Raw genomic sequence first — 15,452 nt, 5'->3', positions numbered from 1 at the left:
GCGGTTCTTGGCAGGATTTGGTGTGTACCCCACACTAACTTAGACCCCTGGATTTGGTATCCAAGGCAGTTAAATACCTCCTTGGAGAAAGCATAGGCAGCTAGGAAGTGTCGTTGTCATTGGAAAGAAGATACATTCTATGAATTATCAGAGGCCCGAAAATTGATTTTTTATGTTTTGCTTTCTTCCCATTGAATACCTTTGTTCATTTTTTGTCGTATATCTTAAAGGAAAAAACACTTAAAAGTGTCCATCGTTAAGGCATCTTTGTTAGAAAACCATGGTCATAATGGATTATTGGTAGAAAGTGGCTCTAGTAGGCAACAGCCCTTTGAAACTACACACCCTTACAACCACTTCTTCCTTTCTTTCCTGCCCTTGGCAATGTGGATTTTTTCACATCTTTTTTTTTCTCAAAAATTTAGTTTGGGTGTGTGTGTGGGGGGGGGGCTGTTGGTTGTGTGAGGGATATGTCACAACACCTGATTTGGGGCTTAATGTCTTATTGGAAATCTAAATAATGAGTGAAGTGATACAAAAAAAGGAGGGAAAGATGAAAACGTTTATCTGGAGTTTTTAGGGATCCTTATAACATTGTTGCTGCTCAAATTGAAGTGTAAACAAGTAGTCGGTTCATTCATGAGTTTCTATAGAAGATGAAGTTGACCAATTTTATAACTACTTATGCAGCAGTTTATTAATTAGAAAAAAAAATCATAAAACATGCAGAAGCAATTTATTGAATTCCAAATACAAGATTCATTATACCCAGAGGTTGTAGTGGCAGCGAAATGGGTTCATCCGTTCAGTTTTTTTCCTCAGCTAATGCACTCCTTTTAGGATAAGGAAATTTATTGAACAAATTATGTCCATCTTAGTATGCATGACTATTTAGTATTGCAAAGATGATGACTACCATAGCTACGAATGGAGGTTAAAAGTCAACAAGCACAACACTTCTGTAGATAGCCCAAAGTGTTGTTGCTTTGGCATTTAATTACTCACTACCACTCTTGCATTTTTCTTGTTTCAAAGTCATGTAAGGATTGCATGTTACTCAATCTTTGCTTCTTCTTCTAGTTGGGCATGTTAAAATACATGTAATTAATATATATATATATATATATATATATATATATATATTCAATACCTGATAGGGGCATTTTAGTCATTTCACATGTACCCATTAGGGGTACTTGTTTTTCTCCTCTTTTTATTTTTTATATTTATTATTTTTATTTTCCTCTTTTTTATCCACTTAAGGGGGGCCCACCATTGAGTCGTTGGGGCCTCCAACGACTCCATGGGAGCCCCCTTTGTGGCTCTTCTTTTGAGGCCATTTGGCCTCCCCCTTCTCTCATTTTATTTGTATAAATAGGGGTGAACTCCTTTGTATAATTACATTCTTGAGAGCTCCCTCTCTTTCAATAAAGAGGCATTTATATTTTGTGTTGTGTTGTCCCTTGTGGACTTGGCTATTATCTCTTTTGTGTGTCCATTGGTGGACATTGTAAGTGCTTATAGCACTCTTTGTATTTCCGCATATCTCATTACATGGTATCAGAGCCTTGTGTATGCTCTTGATTTTTGATATAACTAGTTGACTAGTTATATATTTTTTTTTATTTTGTATCTCTCTTCCTTGATGTATCTTCTTGAGAGAGGTTAAAATGGAAGGAGAACAAAAGATTGATCTCCCTTTCAAACTTAATGGTTTCAACTACATGATGTGGGCCGCCGCCATGGAGAACAACCTCAAGGGTAAAAAGCTTTGGGGATACATTATGGGCACCATTCCGGAACCGCAACTCCAACTCACCAAGATGGATGGTGATCAAGAAAAAACTCTTGAAGGAAATGCTCGCATAAAGGCCATTGAAGATCATCAATCTAAAGTGGAAGATTGGGAAAATAAGCATGCAAAGATTCTTGCTTGATTTATGAACAATGTGGAGCTCAAAATTTGCGCCAACATTGCTAATTTTTGGATGGCTAATGAAGTATGGTTCTTTATGAAATGTATGTATACTCAAAAAGACCTTGCTTGTCAATTCTTCCTCCAAGAAAAAATCTGGACTATTAAGCAAGGGGAAATGAGTGTAAGAGATTGCTTTAACACTCTTGGACCCTTATGGGATGAGTTATCTTTACTAGAACCAAAGTGGGTTTCTAGTATAAATGTGGAACTAAGAAGAGAACAAATGGAAAAAGAACACTTTTTCCAATTTCTACATAGGCTTAGGCCCAAATATGAACAAGTTAGATCTTTCCTTCTTCACAGATCTAAGCATCTTCCTTTGGAAGATGCCATAGCCGAAATATGCCAAGAAGAAACTCATTTTGGCATGATTAAGGAAGGAGATGAAGTTTTGGTCGTGTCTAAACTCGACAATCATGTGAAAACCTATAAGCCTCCACACCTTGGGAGACAAAATAACTATAATGGCAACTATAGAAAAGCCATTTGCCATCATTGCCAAGAACCAGGTCATATAAGACGTAATTGTCCTAAGCTAAATGAAGCACCAAAGAATAAAGTTGCCGCTATTGAAGAAATTACTCAAAAGAATGAGGAAACTATCAAAGGGAGGGAGTCATTCTCTCTTGCTCAACTATCGGAAGCACTTCAAATTTTACTCAAATCTCCATCAACCTCAGGTGCCACCATAGCTTCTTATTCTCCTCCAGGTATGTCTTCTTGGATTCTTGATTCTAGAGCTTCCTTTCATATGACCCCTCTTGAAAATGGGCTTTCTGATTTGTGTAATAACTCTAAAAACTCTTATGTTTCAACCGTCGATGGTACATCTTTACAAGTAAAAAGTTTTGGAACTTTGAATTTTTTCAAAGATTTCTTTGTGCCAAACATAAGAGTGGTACCTCAACTTAATTTAAATCTTCTCTCTATTTCTCAAATATGTGATCATGGATGTAAAATCTCCTTCTCAACTAAGGATTGCTCTATACAGGATCTCCGGTCTGGGAAGCAGATTAGGCAAGGCCATAGGAGGAGAGATCTCTATTACATGAGCAACTTGAAACTTCTCACTAACTCTTTTTGTAATCATGTCCAAGATAAAAATATTGAAACTTGGCATCAAAAACTTGAGCATCCAAGTTTCTCAAAAATGTACTCCTTTCTTTTTGAAAAGAAATTTTGTAATAAGAAACATTTTGTTTACAAGAATTGTATTTTTAGATAAATGAAATTCACTCCTTTTCCAAATCGAACTTTTGTGTCCAAAAGACCTTTTGAGTTAGTCTATTTGGACGTTTGGATCCCTTCTTCGGTCCTATCGAAAGGAGGATACTCCTATTATGTTACTTTCATTGATGACTACACTAGATATGTGTGAATCTATTTTCTCAATTTAAAATCCGAAGTCTTTGACTTCTTCAAGAAATTTCATATGATAGTCAAAAATCAATTTTCGAGTAATATCTCTACTCTTAGATCTGATTCGGTTGGAGAGTATCTATGAAATGAATTTCAAAATTATTTGGAAACAAATAGAATTTGTCATCAAAGATCATGTCCTAGGACTCCTCAACAAAATGGTCTAGCCGAAAGAAAGCATAGACACATTTTGGAAACCACTAGGACACTTCTTATTTCCAAAGAAATTCTAAAAAGTTTTTAGGTCGAAGCCGCTTTAACTTCAACTTACTTGATAAATAGAATGATATCTTCATCCTTACAAAATACATCTCCATATGAAAAACTATTTGAAAGAACACCCGATTTCAATAGATTAAGAATTTTTGGGTGTAAATGTTTTGTCCTTACACATAAAAGAGAAAAATTATCTCCTAAAGCTATTGAATGTGTTTTCTTAGGATATGGAAAAAATCAAAAGGGTTTTAGATGTTTCGACCTTAAAAATAACAAACTCTATGTATCCAAAGATGTAACCTTTTTAGAAAATGAAAATGGTTTTGAGAAAACTAAAGACATTGACGAAAGCGAATATGCTTTCTTATTTGATCTTCTCTCTCAAGAAGATGAGACTCCTCAAGAAGAGGAAATCTCTAATGATTTGTTGAATGATCTAGAGGATATTTCTCTTAGTAATGTTGAAAATGAAAATGATAGACCCATCCAAACCTATGTTAGGCGTGGTCAACAAGCTCCCATGAGTGCCTTAGAAAAATACTCTCAAGATTCCAACATAGAAGAAACCTCTTTAAGGAGATTCAGCTGAATCTCCAATCCTCCTAATAGGTTTGTTTCCTATGAGTCTCTAACCCTAAGGTATAGAGCATGTCTAATTGCGTTACACTCTTTTCATGAACCTTCACATTATAATGAAGCCAAAAACATTCCCCAATGGGTTGAAGCTATGAACTTAGAACTTAGTGCCCTTGAAAAGGCAAAAACTTGAGAAATAACTTCTTTAGTCACTGGAAAGAGATCTATTGAATGTAGATGGGTCTTCAAAATTATAACTCAAAGTGATGGATCATTAAAACGTTATAAAGCTCGGTTGGTAGCAAAAGGATACGCTCAAGAATACGGTATAGACTATGAAGAAACCTTCACACCCGTAGCTAGAATGACTAGTGTTAGGACTCTTATTGCGGTTGCGTCAGTTGAAAAATGGCCTATTTATCAATTAGATGTTAAGAATGCATTCTTAAATGATGAATTAAATGAAGAAGTTTACATGAATCCTCCACCAGGAGTATGTATTGGTGAAAATAAGATTCTCAAACTTAAACAGGCATTATATGGTTTAAAGCAAGCTCCAAAGGCTTGACATGATTGATTAAGCAATGTAATGACAAGTTTGAATTTTCGTTCATGCTATACTGACACTGCTTTGTTTGTGAAAAGTGCAGGGTCTTCAATAGTTATTCTACTACTTTATGTTGATGATATGATCATCACTGGAAGTGATGAGCAAGGAATCAATGATATTAAGAAAGTTTTAAAAGAAAATTTTGACATGTCTGACCTTGGTTTCTTAAGATATTTTTTAGGAATTGAAGTAGCGTACTCTCCTTGAGGGTACATTCTCTCTCAGATAAAACTTGTTGCTGACATTTGTTTCAAGTCTGGTATCTCCAATGATAAGAAGACAGAAACCCCTGAAGTTATCAATGCAAAGTTAAGGTTGGAAGATGGAACACTCCTCGAGGATCCTACTCCCTACCGCCAACTTGTTGGGTCTCTGACCTACTTATCCATCACTCGGCCAGACATAGCTCATGTCGTCCACTCAGTCAGTCAGTTTCAACATGCACATATAACTGTGCACATGAGTGCAGTCTTAAGGATAGTTAGATACATCAAAAACACCATAACTAAGGGAGTTTTTCTTTTCTCTTCTTCATCACTTGATTTAATTGTTTATACTGATGCTGATTGGGGAGGAAATCTCAATGATAGAGTCTCAACTATTGTTTTTTGTGTTTTTTTAGGTGACTCTATGATTTTTTTAGAGATGCAAGAAGCAACACAAAGTATCATTGTCCTCAACATAAGCAGAATATCATGCTATAGCCACTACAACCATGGAGTTTGTGTGGCTAAGAAGTCTCCTCAGTGATATGGGCATAGTCGTCTCTACTTCTTCGAAGATGTGTTGTGACAACAAAAGCGCAATCTATATCGTAAGCAATCACACCTTCCATGAGCGTACTAAACACATCGAGATGGACTGCCATTACGTTCGTGATGAATACCTAAGAGGAACCATAGCACTGCCTTACGTTACTTCCGAGTACCAGTTGGCGAACTTCTTCACTAAAGCCTTTGCAGCTCCTCGTTTTATGTTCCTTCTCAGCAAGCTTTCGGTTATATCCCCGTAAAGCTTGAGGGAGGGTGTTAAAATATATGTAATCAATATATATATATATATATATTCAATACTCGATAGGGGTATTTTAATCATTTCACATGTACCCATTAGGGGTACTTGTTTTTCTCCTCTTTTTATTGTTTATATTTATTTTTTTATTTTCCTCTTTTTTACCCACTTAAGGGGGGCCCACCATTGAGTCGTTGGGGCTCCCAACGACTCCATGGGCGCCCCCTTTGTGGCTCTTCTTTTGAGGCCATTTGGCCTTCCCCTTCTCTCATTTTATTTGTATAAATAGGGGTGAACCCCTTTGTATAATTCCATTCTTGAGAGCTCCCTCTCTTTCAATAAAGAGGCATTTATATTTTGTGTTGTGTTGTCCTTTGTGAACTTGGCTATTATCTCTTTTGTGTGTCCATTGGTGGACATTGTAAGTGCTTATAGCACTCTTTGTATTTCCGCATATCTCATTACACATGTATGATATGGAGAACCTTGTCCCTACCAATGTTCAGCACATTGATATTGTAGAAAGGCCACTTCTTGAGAACTGTGATTCAAAAGCAGAAAATAGCTTGCCTCTTAAACGAGTAGAGAACAATTAGAAACCACTCCAATGTTCAAGAGTCATGGTTCTTGGTATTGTTGCTTAAATTTATTATATTTTGTGCAACATAAAGTGTCATACATATTTCACGATGTTCAGTTAGATTTGTTGATCTTATAGACTTTGAAATACATGTTTCTTATTATTTTTAATGCAAAGTAAGCTTGTTATTTATAAATATTATTCTTGTCTCAAACATTTCCTACATAATTATTGTTTTCGAGTGTTGCAATATGCTCTTTTTTTGGATAATCAACATTGCAAGTATACAGTTGTTCTTTTAACCAAGTGAGCCATGGATGCATCGATGGTAGGGATGGCAGTGGACCGGGGGAAAGCGGGGCCCCGCCCCGCCTCGCCCCGTTTGGACCGGGGATGAAGGGTATGAAACAGGGATGGAGGCGGGGACGAAGGTTAAAATCCATTCCCGTCCGGGGGTGGAGGCGGGGATGGACGTGCACTTTCCCCCCCCCCCCCCCCCCCCTCATCCCCGTTTGAACCGGGGATGGAGGACATGAAACGGGGATGGAGGATAAAATCCATTCCCCGCCGGGGATGGAGGCGGGGGTGGAGGATAAAATCTTGAGGCGGGGCGGGGGGTGGAGACCTTATCCCCCGCCCCGCCCCACTGCCATCCCTAATCGATGGTCTCATATAAGTTATAGATTGTAATATGTTCATTTCTGTTTTTTTACTCTTGTGCACTTTACTTTCCCATATTTTGATGCAAATCCGTTTTCACTTTGTAAACAATTCACAATATTGCTTTCACTTCACTTCCTACTTTCTGATCAACATAAAAGTTAAACTGTCACCTTCCATTTTTGGTTCCCACATGCAGCTTTTGCTTCCCACTCAATGGAGGCTAGAAATAGTGCCATTATTCTATCATTTACAAACTGGAGGAATATCATTCAGAAAGAACCATTCTCATTTCTCACTTGTTGCAACATACACTAGTATATTAGATAGGAGCACATACGAGAGCAGATCTGAGGTCGTTTAATTTGAGAATTTTATCTGGCGGTATTTGGAAAATGCACGGGAAGTGAAAGCACAATGTTAGTTGGAAGATCGTGCTATAAAGAGGTAATGTTAAAAAAGAAAAATGGCATTGATATTGATATATGTTTTCTACTGTCTGACTGTATTGAATTTGACTGTGGATTGTAATGGCATTTTGTCAAGTTTTTGGTCATGGTGCAAAAAGAGAGTTTTCATTTTCAATAGTACATGTAGCCTCTATCGCCAATTTTCTTTTAATCTAAGAATGCTATATTAGAAATCATGGCAGTTGACTTTTTGTATTGAGATCAGGTGCATGGAGACAACCCCCAGCTTAGCATGTGCAAATAAATGTGTTTTCTGTTGGAGGCACCACACAAATCCTGTTGGAAAAATCTGGCGGTGGAAGTTGGATGATCCTTTAGAAATAGTGGATGCTGCCATTGTCCAGCATACAAAAATGATTAGGCAAATGAAAGGAGTACCAGGTTTGTTCCATGTCTTGGCCATCAACAAAAATAAGCTCGTAATGTGTTTGACTTTTTTTTAAAACTTGGTGAGTTCCTCTAAAGATGATTTTGAGGTGGCAAAGCTAGTGTACTTGTGGATGGGTTGAAGAAATTCCACGTTCGTTTGATTGGGTAGTTAATTGTCTTTAACTTTCCTCTTGTTTGCTTGACACTATGCCCATTTTGGTTTTCCATGTAAGCATTTTGATGACGAGTTATTATATATTTTCTTTATCCTTTTTTTCAATTTTAGTAATATTGCATCGTTTTCCCACGACTCCTCTCCTCTTCCTCACGTTTTCCCCCTCTGAACCTCTCTCACCCATTTCATAAACCCTCATCCCTCTCTCTCTCTCTCTCTCTGTGTGTGTGTGTGTGTGTGTGTGTGTGTGGCGCGGCTCAGGAGAGGGGATCTCTCGGATTCACGGCAGCAGTCGAAAAAAAAAAGTAAAAGGGGATTCGCGATTCAGAGGTAGGAGTTCTATGATTTTGCTGTGCGTGTTTTGAATCAAGGAAGTAGTGAGTTGTGGCACAACCCAAATGAAAAAAAAGGGATTCAGATTTCTGTATTCTGGTTTATAATCAGACTTTGTGTGTTTGTCAAAGTCGAAAATCATTCATTTCTTCTATGATTCTGTCTACGTTTTTTTTTTGGTACGATAGGCATGTACATTTAAAATCTGAAATGATCAGTGGGATTTATAATCTGATTCGGTATTTTTCTTTTGCCTATATAATCAAGGTGCGTTTGTTTTTGACCCTGCGTTGATATTCATTGCCATGATCCAAGTTACTTTGTTTTTTTTCTGAATGATGATTATTTCGTGATTTGGTTTGTAGTATGATTGATCTGCGTGATCTATTGTGGAAATTTTCTGGAACCCTTGCGGTTTCTAAATAAATGTAATTTGTCTGGGGACATACGATTTGCATGAATGCCTTGAAAATGATATGTAGAGGGGAATTTGGGATCGGTAACAGTAGGGTTCTTGTTCATTGTTTTCAATTGATATGCACTTGACAAGATTCCTGGCTATGTTGGTATTTCTTGCCAAAGTTAGGAAAAATTGGTATAATCAATCGTGGTGGACAGTTCGGTCTCTGACAAATAACAAAATAGTTTTGATAGTGCTTGTGATAACTTCAAGCATGATGGGTAGCTCAGCCTCACTTTGGCCTAAATTCTAGGAGAAATCATCAGCAAAGCTCACCAAAAACCCAAGAGATGCACACCACGTAGAAAATCCAGATTTTTCAGTACAACTTTTCGGTATCTGGAAAACTGAGATTTTAAAATCTATGGAAGTACAAAATCTGCAGTTTAAATTCCGGTTCTGCATCTAATCACCCCTTATTGAACTACTAGTTCTAAGTTCTGCTATACATTCGTTAATGATTAATATGACGTAGTAAAGAAATGTAATTTTTTTTTTCTGACTAAAAGGATCCCATCTAATTGCCTGCAGTTGATTCATGTATGAGATAATGAAAGACTGTTTACTGAAATTGTTTATTTGCATGCAATCAGATTGTATGCATTTCTTTTCAAGTTTTCATGAATTGGTCCATTGTAGATTCAAGATGAACGATAAAGCGTGATAGTTGTAGGAATCAGTTATTGCACAAGATGAAATTGTCTGAGATTTGATTGCTCACTATAGAAAAGTTGCAAGTGTATCATATTGGTTGCAGAAAGCATCTTTATCATGCAATTGTGCTCTTACTTTATTTGTGAAACACATTCAGAGGTGAACATGTTTATCTTGGCCATATTCCTGGCTTATTCAAGACCATATGCAAGCCAATTCCCCTGTTGTTTTATGTATCATATTTTGTTTTCATTGTATAGTGCAAAGTGCTTTGGGAAAGTATCCCAAATATAGGTTTAATATGAAAATCCTTGAATCTGCACATTTGACCTATGTACAGCTTGTTTATGAAATTAGTTAATTGTTTATAAACTTTTTAATACAAAGGAATGACTGTCTGTGCCCTATTCATACCTAGTGTTAGGTTCAAGATTGAGTAATCATAAGATTATGCTTGATGAAATGAATATCACTATGAGGGCTTACATCATTCTTAAATAATGAACTCATAGCCGAGCCTGCGGGTCGGTTTAATGCTGGCACATGAGTTGCCAAGCCACGCTATTGAAGGTTTCACATTGGCTCTCGACTTTATAAAGTGAATACACAAGTAAATTGAAATATATTAATTTTTGCCTGTCTGGTTTAAAGGTACCAGGCAGTGTTGTGAAAAGCGTTGAGGCGTAGCGAGGCGCTCCACCAAAATCTGAGGCGAGGCGTAAAGCGTAAGCCTAAAAAAAAATTTGAAAACTTTAAAAAAACTATAAAAAATATCTAAAATTATAAATAAATAAAAAATGCTTTATTGATGAAGCAACAACCAACAAAAAATAAAAAATCTCAAATAAATACTGAAAAAATATGAGATTAACATGTAAAAGTAACATTAATGCAACAACTTGATCTAATTAAGTATCTAAGAAACCAAAATTCAATCACAACATGAGATCTTCTTATTTATGTTGTTTTTCATACATTAGAAACCAAAATTCTCTTCAATTAAATTGATCTCTTGCCGCATTTGCAGGAAAAAAAATAGAGCTAAAAAAATATCCAGAGAATAGCCATATGTAGTAGAGAAAGCATGGGCCCCTTCTGTGTTCAATCCAATTTCAGCAAGTAATGAAGTTAACTGACGCAAAACCGAAGCATAAGTGTTATCAAAATTCAGATAAAATCTCTCTCTCTCTCTCTCTCTGGGTCTCGGCTACTCGCCATTCTTCTACAGAGGAAGAACCGAAAAATCATTTTTTTCTCCCAAAAACCCTTCTTCAGATTTCAAGGTACGTCGGTTCGTCTAGATGATGAGTTGTGGAGCCTGATTCAGAGTTTTTGCCCTTGCAGTAGGGGGGTCCGGGGGCTCCCCCCGGCGCGGGTCCTGCTACGCGGTCAGTGGGCGGGGGTCCAGGTTTCTTATGGATCAGACCTGATCTGATGATCAGCCCATCTCCATCCTCTAGATTAATTGGGGGTGCCACCATGACCTACGGTGGATTCTAAATCTGGGGCCGCTCGCTCGGGTTTTCGTTGTCGACAACCATCGACCGATCCATTTGCATAATCTCAGCAACATGAACAGCCACCAATGGCAAAAATTAGCAAAAACCTATCAAAATCGTATGCATCAACACAACATAATGATGTAACATATGAAAGGGCACGACTTGAAAATGCTCTCTCAGAAACAAGACACCAAAATACAGTAATTTTTTAAGGAAAAGAATACAGTACAAAACCATGGTAGCATCTGCATATGCTTGTGTTCTGCTAATTTGAAGCGCCACCTGCCCATGCAACCAGGATAAATATACTATCAATACTGAGGAACCAAGCTATCCATCACACGGGTGATATTGTTCCTCTCATGCCTGTGCGGGTGACACGTGACACAATACACAGTTGAAGCTTTCATATGCATAATGTATGTGCATATAAGGTTTCATTAACATCAAAACCTATTATTTTTTTCCCTTGAGCCATGCATGGAAGGAAAATTAAGAACCGAACAAGTTCAAGAGATTTTTTTTTTGAAGAATAAATTCCATTGCTTCAGCAATATAAATCACAGAGAACGTATGAATGGGTGTGATGAGATATCATGACCCCTTTAAACAGAAAACAACAAATACAAAATTAAAAACAATGAAACCAGCAGCCATGTAGGGTCGTGATTTGTGAGGTCAGATCTGCCTAGTCGATCCACACAAAAATGGCCTTGTTACCTCCAATCCATTCAGTTGAGCATTGAGGCCATTCTCTGTTTGTAACTTCCCACCTTAATATATCCTGTAATGCAGCAGGGTCTGTGTATATTCCTCTAAAAATCCGTTGGTTGCGCTCAGTTCAGATTGCCTTCCAAGCATATAACGCCCCACACTCGCCAGATAAATTTTCATCTCTTACCTTTCCAGTTCATGTGTGCTGAAACCAATACAACTCTTGGGAAGTTGATGTTACCCCAGTTGATTTGAAAGTCCCCCCAAACCTCATTGAGCAGATTTCTTATAAAAACACATTGACAAGGTGAGGCGCGTACGCCTCACCTTGAGGCATGCCTCGCCCTGAGGCGTACGCCTAAGGGCATATGAGGCATGCGCCTCAGGGCTTTTGCGCCTTAGGTCTGCGCCTCAAGGCACAAAGCCCCTCGCCTTGAGGCGAGGCGCGCTTTTTGTGCCTTAAGGCCCGTTTTTAATAACACTGGTACCAGGGCATTTGTGCTTATCTGATTTAAAGGTACCAGAGCACTCTAGGTGGAACTGCACAATTAAATGAATAAAATTGCTAACATACTTATCTAAGGTATGAATGATTGGAAATATACTATCACCGGGGCATGATTCATAATTTTTGTGAACACCAGTGTCTTTCAGCTACTGGGTTCAGAGCTGGGAAACCCTGAAAAGTCAGGAAATAAAATTATAAAGATAAGCAATCCACTCAGGCTCCAGCTTACCTTGGACAGGGTAGGTGGTACACAACTCTGGGGACATGTGCTTTTAGCTTTGAGCGACAATGAATCGTTGGTCCCCAGTCCTTGGAGTTAGGGGACCCGGACTACCAATTTGTCCTAGGCGGTAGCTCCATGTTCTTCTAAAGAAGTTAAGGATGCATCATGTTGTTTGGCCTTCGGGAGGTTCTCTCGGTTATTTAACCGCTCCCTTAGGATTTCAGTTTCAGTTAGACATTCGGGTTAATAAAACGCCAAACATAATAAACTCTCGAATGTTCTCTTCTGTTATGGTTGCCTTGACCTGCAAGTACTCGCAGGATAATTCAAGAGAAACTTAAATTAAACTTCTTATGTGTTTCAGTCATATGAAAGATTGTGAGATTCTCTACTTGAACATGTGATTATTCAATTTATGCTAGTTCATGAATAAAAAATGTGATATGCAATTGGTTGGTTCTCTGTTACTTGTTTAAATATGTCATGCTTTATCTCAACTATGCTTTTCATTGAATATTCAATTACATTGCATGCTTGTTATAAAGTACATCTGCAAAATCATAATATTCTCCTACTCAGACTGGTTGTAGTCCGATTCAGATTACCTTACCATTTTGGCCGTGATACATGAGTTATTGATGTTCCCGGGATATTTGGAATTAGTGTCGTTAGTTTCAATTCTGTTATTAAAATGTTTAGAACACTTTGTTTATTATTAATTGTTATTAGAAATGAAATGGATGGTATTTGCTTTGATTTTTCTTGTGACGTGCCCGAGATGCTTAACCTGATTTAAATTGAATATTTTCTCTGTTATATATATATATATATATATATATATATCCTCAAAATTTGGGTTAGATTTCGGGTTGTTACATAAGCTATTTATAGTTTCTGGCATGGGATATATTCTGATGTTTCTTTCATGTGTACCATGTATTCTTGTGAAACAGCTTCAAGTTTTGAACTCGAGGATCTGTTTCTTACAGGAGTCAAGCAGGAGACTTTGCTGGAAGGTCTCACCCCCAGGCACTCTGCTCTTTCTCTTGTTGGGGAAACCATCATGTATCCAGAGATAAATGCCCTCATTGATGAATTTCACAGGAGGCATATCTCTACTTTTTTGGTGACAAATGCACAGTTCCCTGAGAGGATTAGATTACTCAAACCCTATGTCACATGGGTGCGGGTGCGGCGTGATTTTAAAATTTTTGGACACGGGGACTCGGCTATATATATATATATTTAAAAAAAAGTGCAGACACAGCACAGTCACAGGCACAGGCTGTGCACAGCACAGTCCACTGTGCAGCCCCCCCCCCCCCCCCCCCCCCCCCAAGATTTTTTTTTTAAATTCTATAGCCCAGAACTTTTTTTTTAAAAAAAAAAAAATCCAAAAAACGGACCAAAATGACCCTGGGTGCATTGACCGCACCCAGGGTCGGGTTGACCAAGTCCGAGCCACACCCGTGTCGGTGCGTGTCGACGCGGGTGCGTCGACCTTGGAGCCGAGTCCGTGTGACATAGCTTAAACCAATTACTCAGGTTTGCTGATGTTTTATTTCGACCATTTGACTTTATACTTTAAATATAGTGGGTGCCAAATTGTAGTAGGCTTTCAATATGACTGCATGCGTATTTTGCATTCAGCTATATGTGAGCTTGGATGCTGCCAATAAGGAGAGCTTGAAGGCAATTGACAGGCCACTCTTTGGAGATTTCTGGGAGCGCTTCATTGTAGGTGTTTTACATGTTAAGCAAACAACTGATACAAATTTGTTAATTGATAAAAGAATTATTTCAATGCACAACTGATACAATTCAACTGTTAGCTGGAAAAAAATCTGGTCAACAATGAACTAAAAGCTTTCGGCATTGGATGTGACCTGGTTGCCTTACACCTAGGGATATTGCATCTAGCTTTTCAAGCATGTTGTGGTTTCGAATAGGTTAACTGAAATGTGGAACTTATTTTCATCTGAACTGGCTATCCCAGTATGTGCATCTTTTGCTTGTACTGCTTTCTCTGTTTTCTTTTCTGTTATACCAACTTCCAGTATCTTCTTCTGCGATATTCATTTGGAAAGTCCTATTTGTATCATCTGCCGATGTATATCAAGTTGTTGTATGTCGCTCGCTGCTCTCTATTTTTGATATGGATGATTGATTTTGTGCAAGGTAGTGTTTGAATACTCTGATAAGGCTATACAATGTTAATTGGATGCTCAAGAACATGGATATCCACGTCCTGGTGATTGACTTACATAAAGCAAGTTAAAAGAAAAAATAAATGGGACAAAAAAGTAAGAACAGAATAAGATAAAGGGTGTAAAGGTCATAGGTATGTTCAAGGAGTTAAAATTGCTGCTTTGGAGGGGCATAATCTAGGATATTGGTTTTTCATGATACATGGACATCTTAGAAAGCTTTTTGGTCTTAATTTTGCAAAATCTTCATGTCCCTTGAAAAGAAAAGAAAAGAAAAGAGTGTTTTGTCTATCAAAAAAAAGAAGAAAAGAAGATTGTTTTAATCTCAAGACGTTTTTTTTAACTTTTCATCCTTTATCTTACTTTTTGGCATGTCATTATGTGCTTTGTTATATGGCTCTCCTTGCACATCCTCATCATGTTGGATGGGGCAATCCATGAGCTTAGAGTGCACTGATGGTCCAGATATCACATAGTCGGGTCCAGGTTTGGGTTATGTCAGACAATGAAAATGGAAGTCCAAACCAGACATATATCATTTAAAAAGAGTTTACAATATTTTTTTTCTTGAAAATGCATATAAATTACTGGTCATACTCAGAAATTCAGGTTTTGGTCAGGTTGGATACCTAACACTTGCCTGACCCATTGGCAGCTGCAGTGTTGGATATCCTTGTCCAAGTATCTAAAGTTCTAAACATTAATTCAAGAGGTATGGATATCCTCAAAATTGAAACAAATCATGTAGTGGATATCCATGTCCTTGTGTTTGCTGTTTAGTTCTTTG

At 37.7% G+C, this 15,452-nt stretch overlaps 1 protein-coding gene across 1 annotated transcript in view; it reads left to right on the top strand.

Annotated features, from left to right (window-relative positions):
• Positions 1 to 15,452, top strand: part of LOC149838985 (S-adenosyl-L-methionine-dependent tRNA 4-demethylwyosine synthase-like) — a 39,459-nt gene that overhangs the window by 19,899 nt on the left and 4,108 nt on the right. The window contains exons 3-5 of the mRNA XM_090008354.1: positions 7,726 to 7,901; positions 13,448 to 13,641; positions 14,109 to 14,195. Of these exons, the coding sequence (XP_089864480.1) occupies positions 7,726 to 7,901; positions 13,448 to 13,641; positions 14,109 to 14,195 (457 nt within the window). The remainder of the gene's footprint in view (positions 1 to 7,725; positions 7,902 to 13,447; positions 13,642 to 14,108; positions 14,196 to 15,452) is intronic.

Source organism: Nuphar pumila, chromosome 5, assembly GCF_984573655.1.
Source record: "Nuphar pumila chromosome 5, dmNupPumi1.hap1.1, whole genome shotgun sequence".
Taxonomy (NCBI): Eukaryota; Viridiplantae; Streptophyta; class Magnoliopsida; order Nymphaeales; family Nymphaeaceae; genus Nuphar; species Nuphar pumila.
Note: the sequence above shows the minus strand (reverse complement) of the source record. Positions and strands in the feature narration are given on the sequence as shown.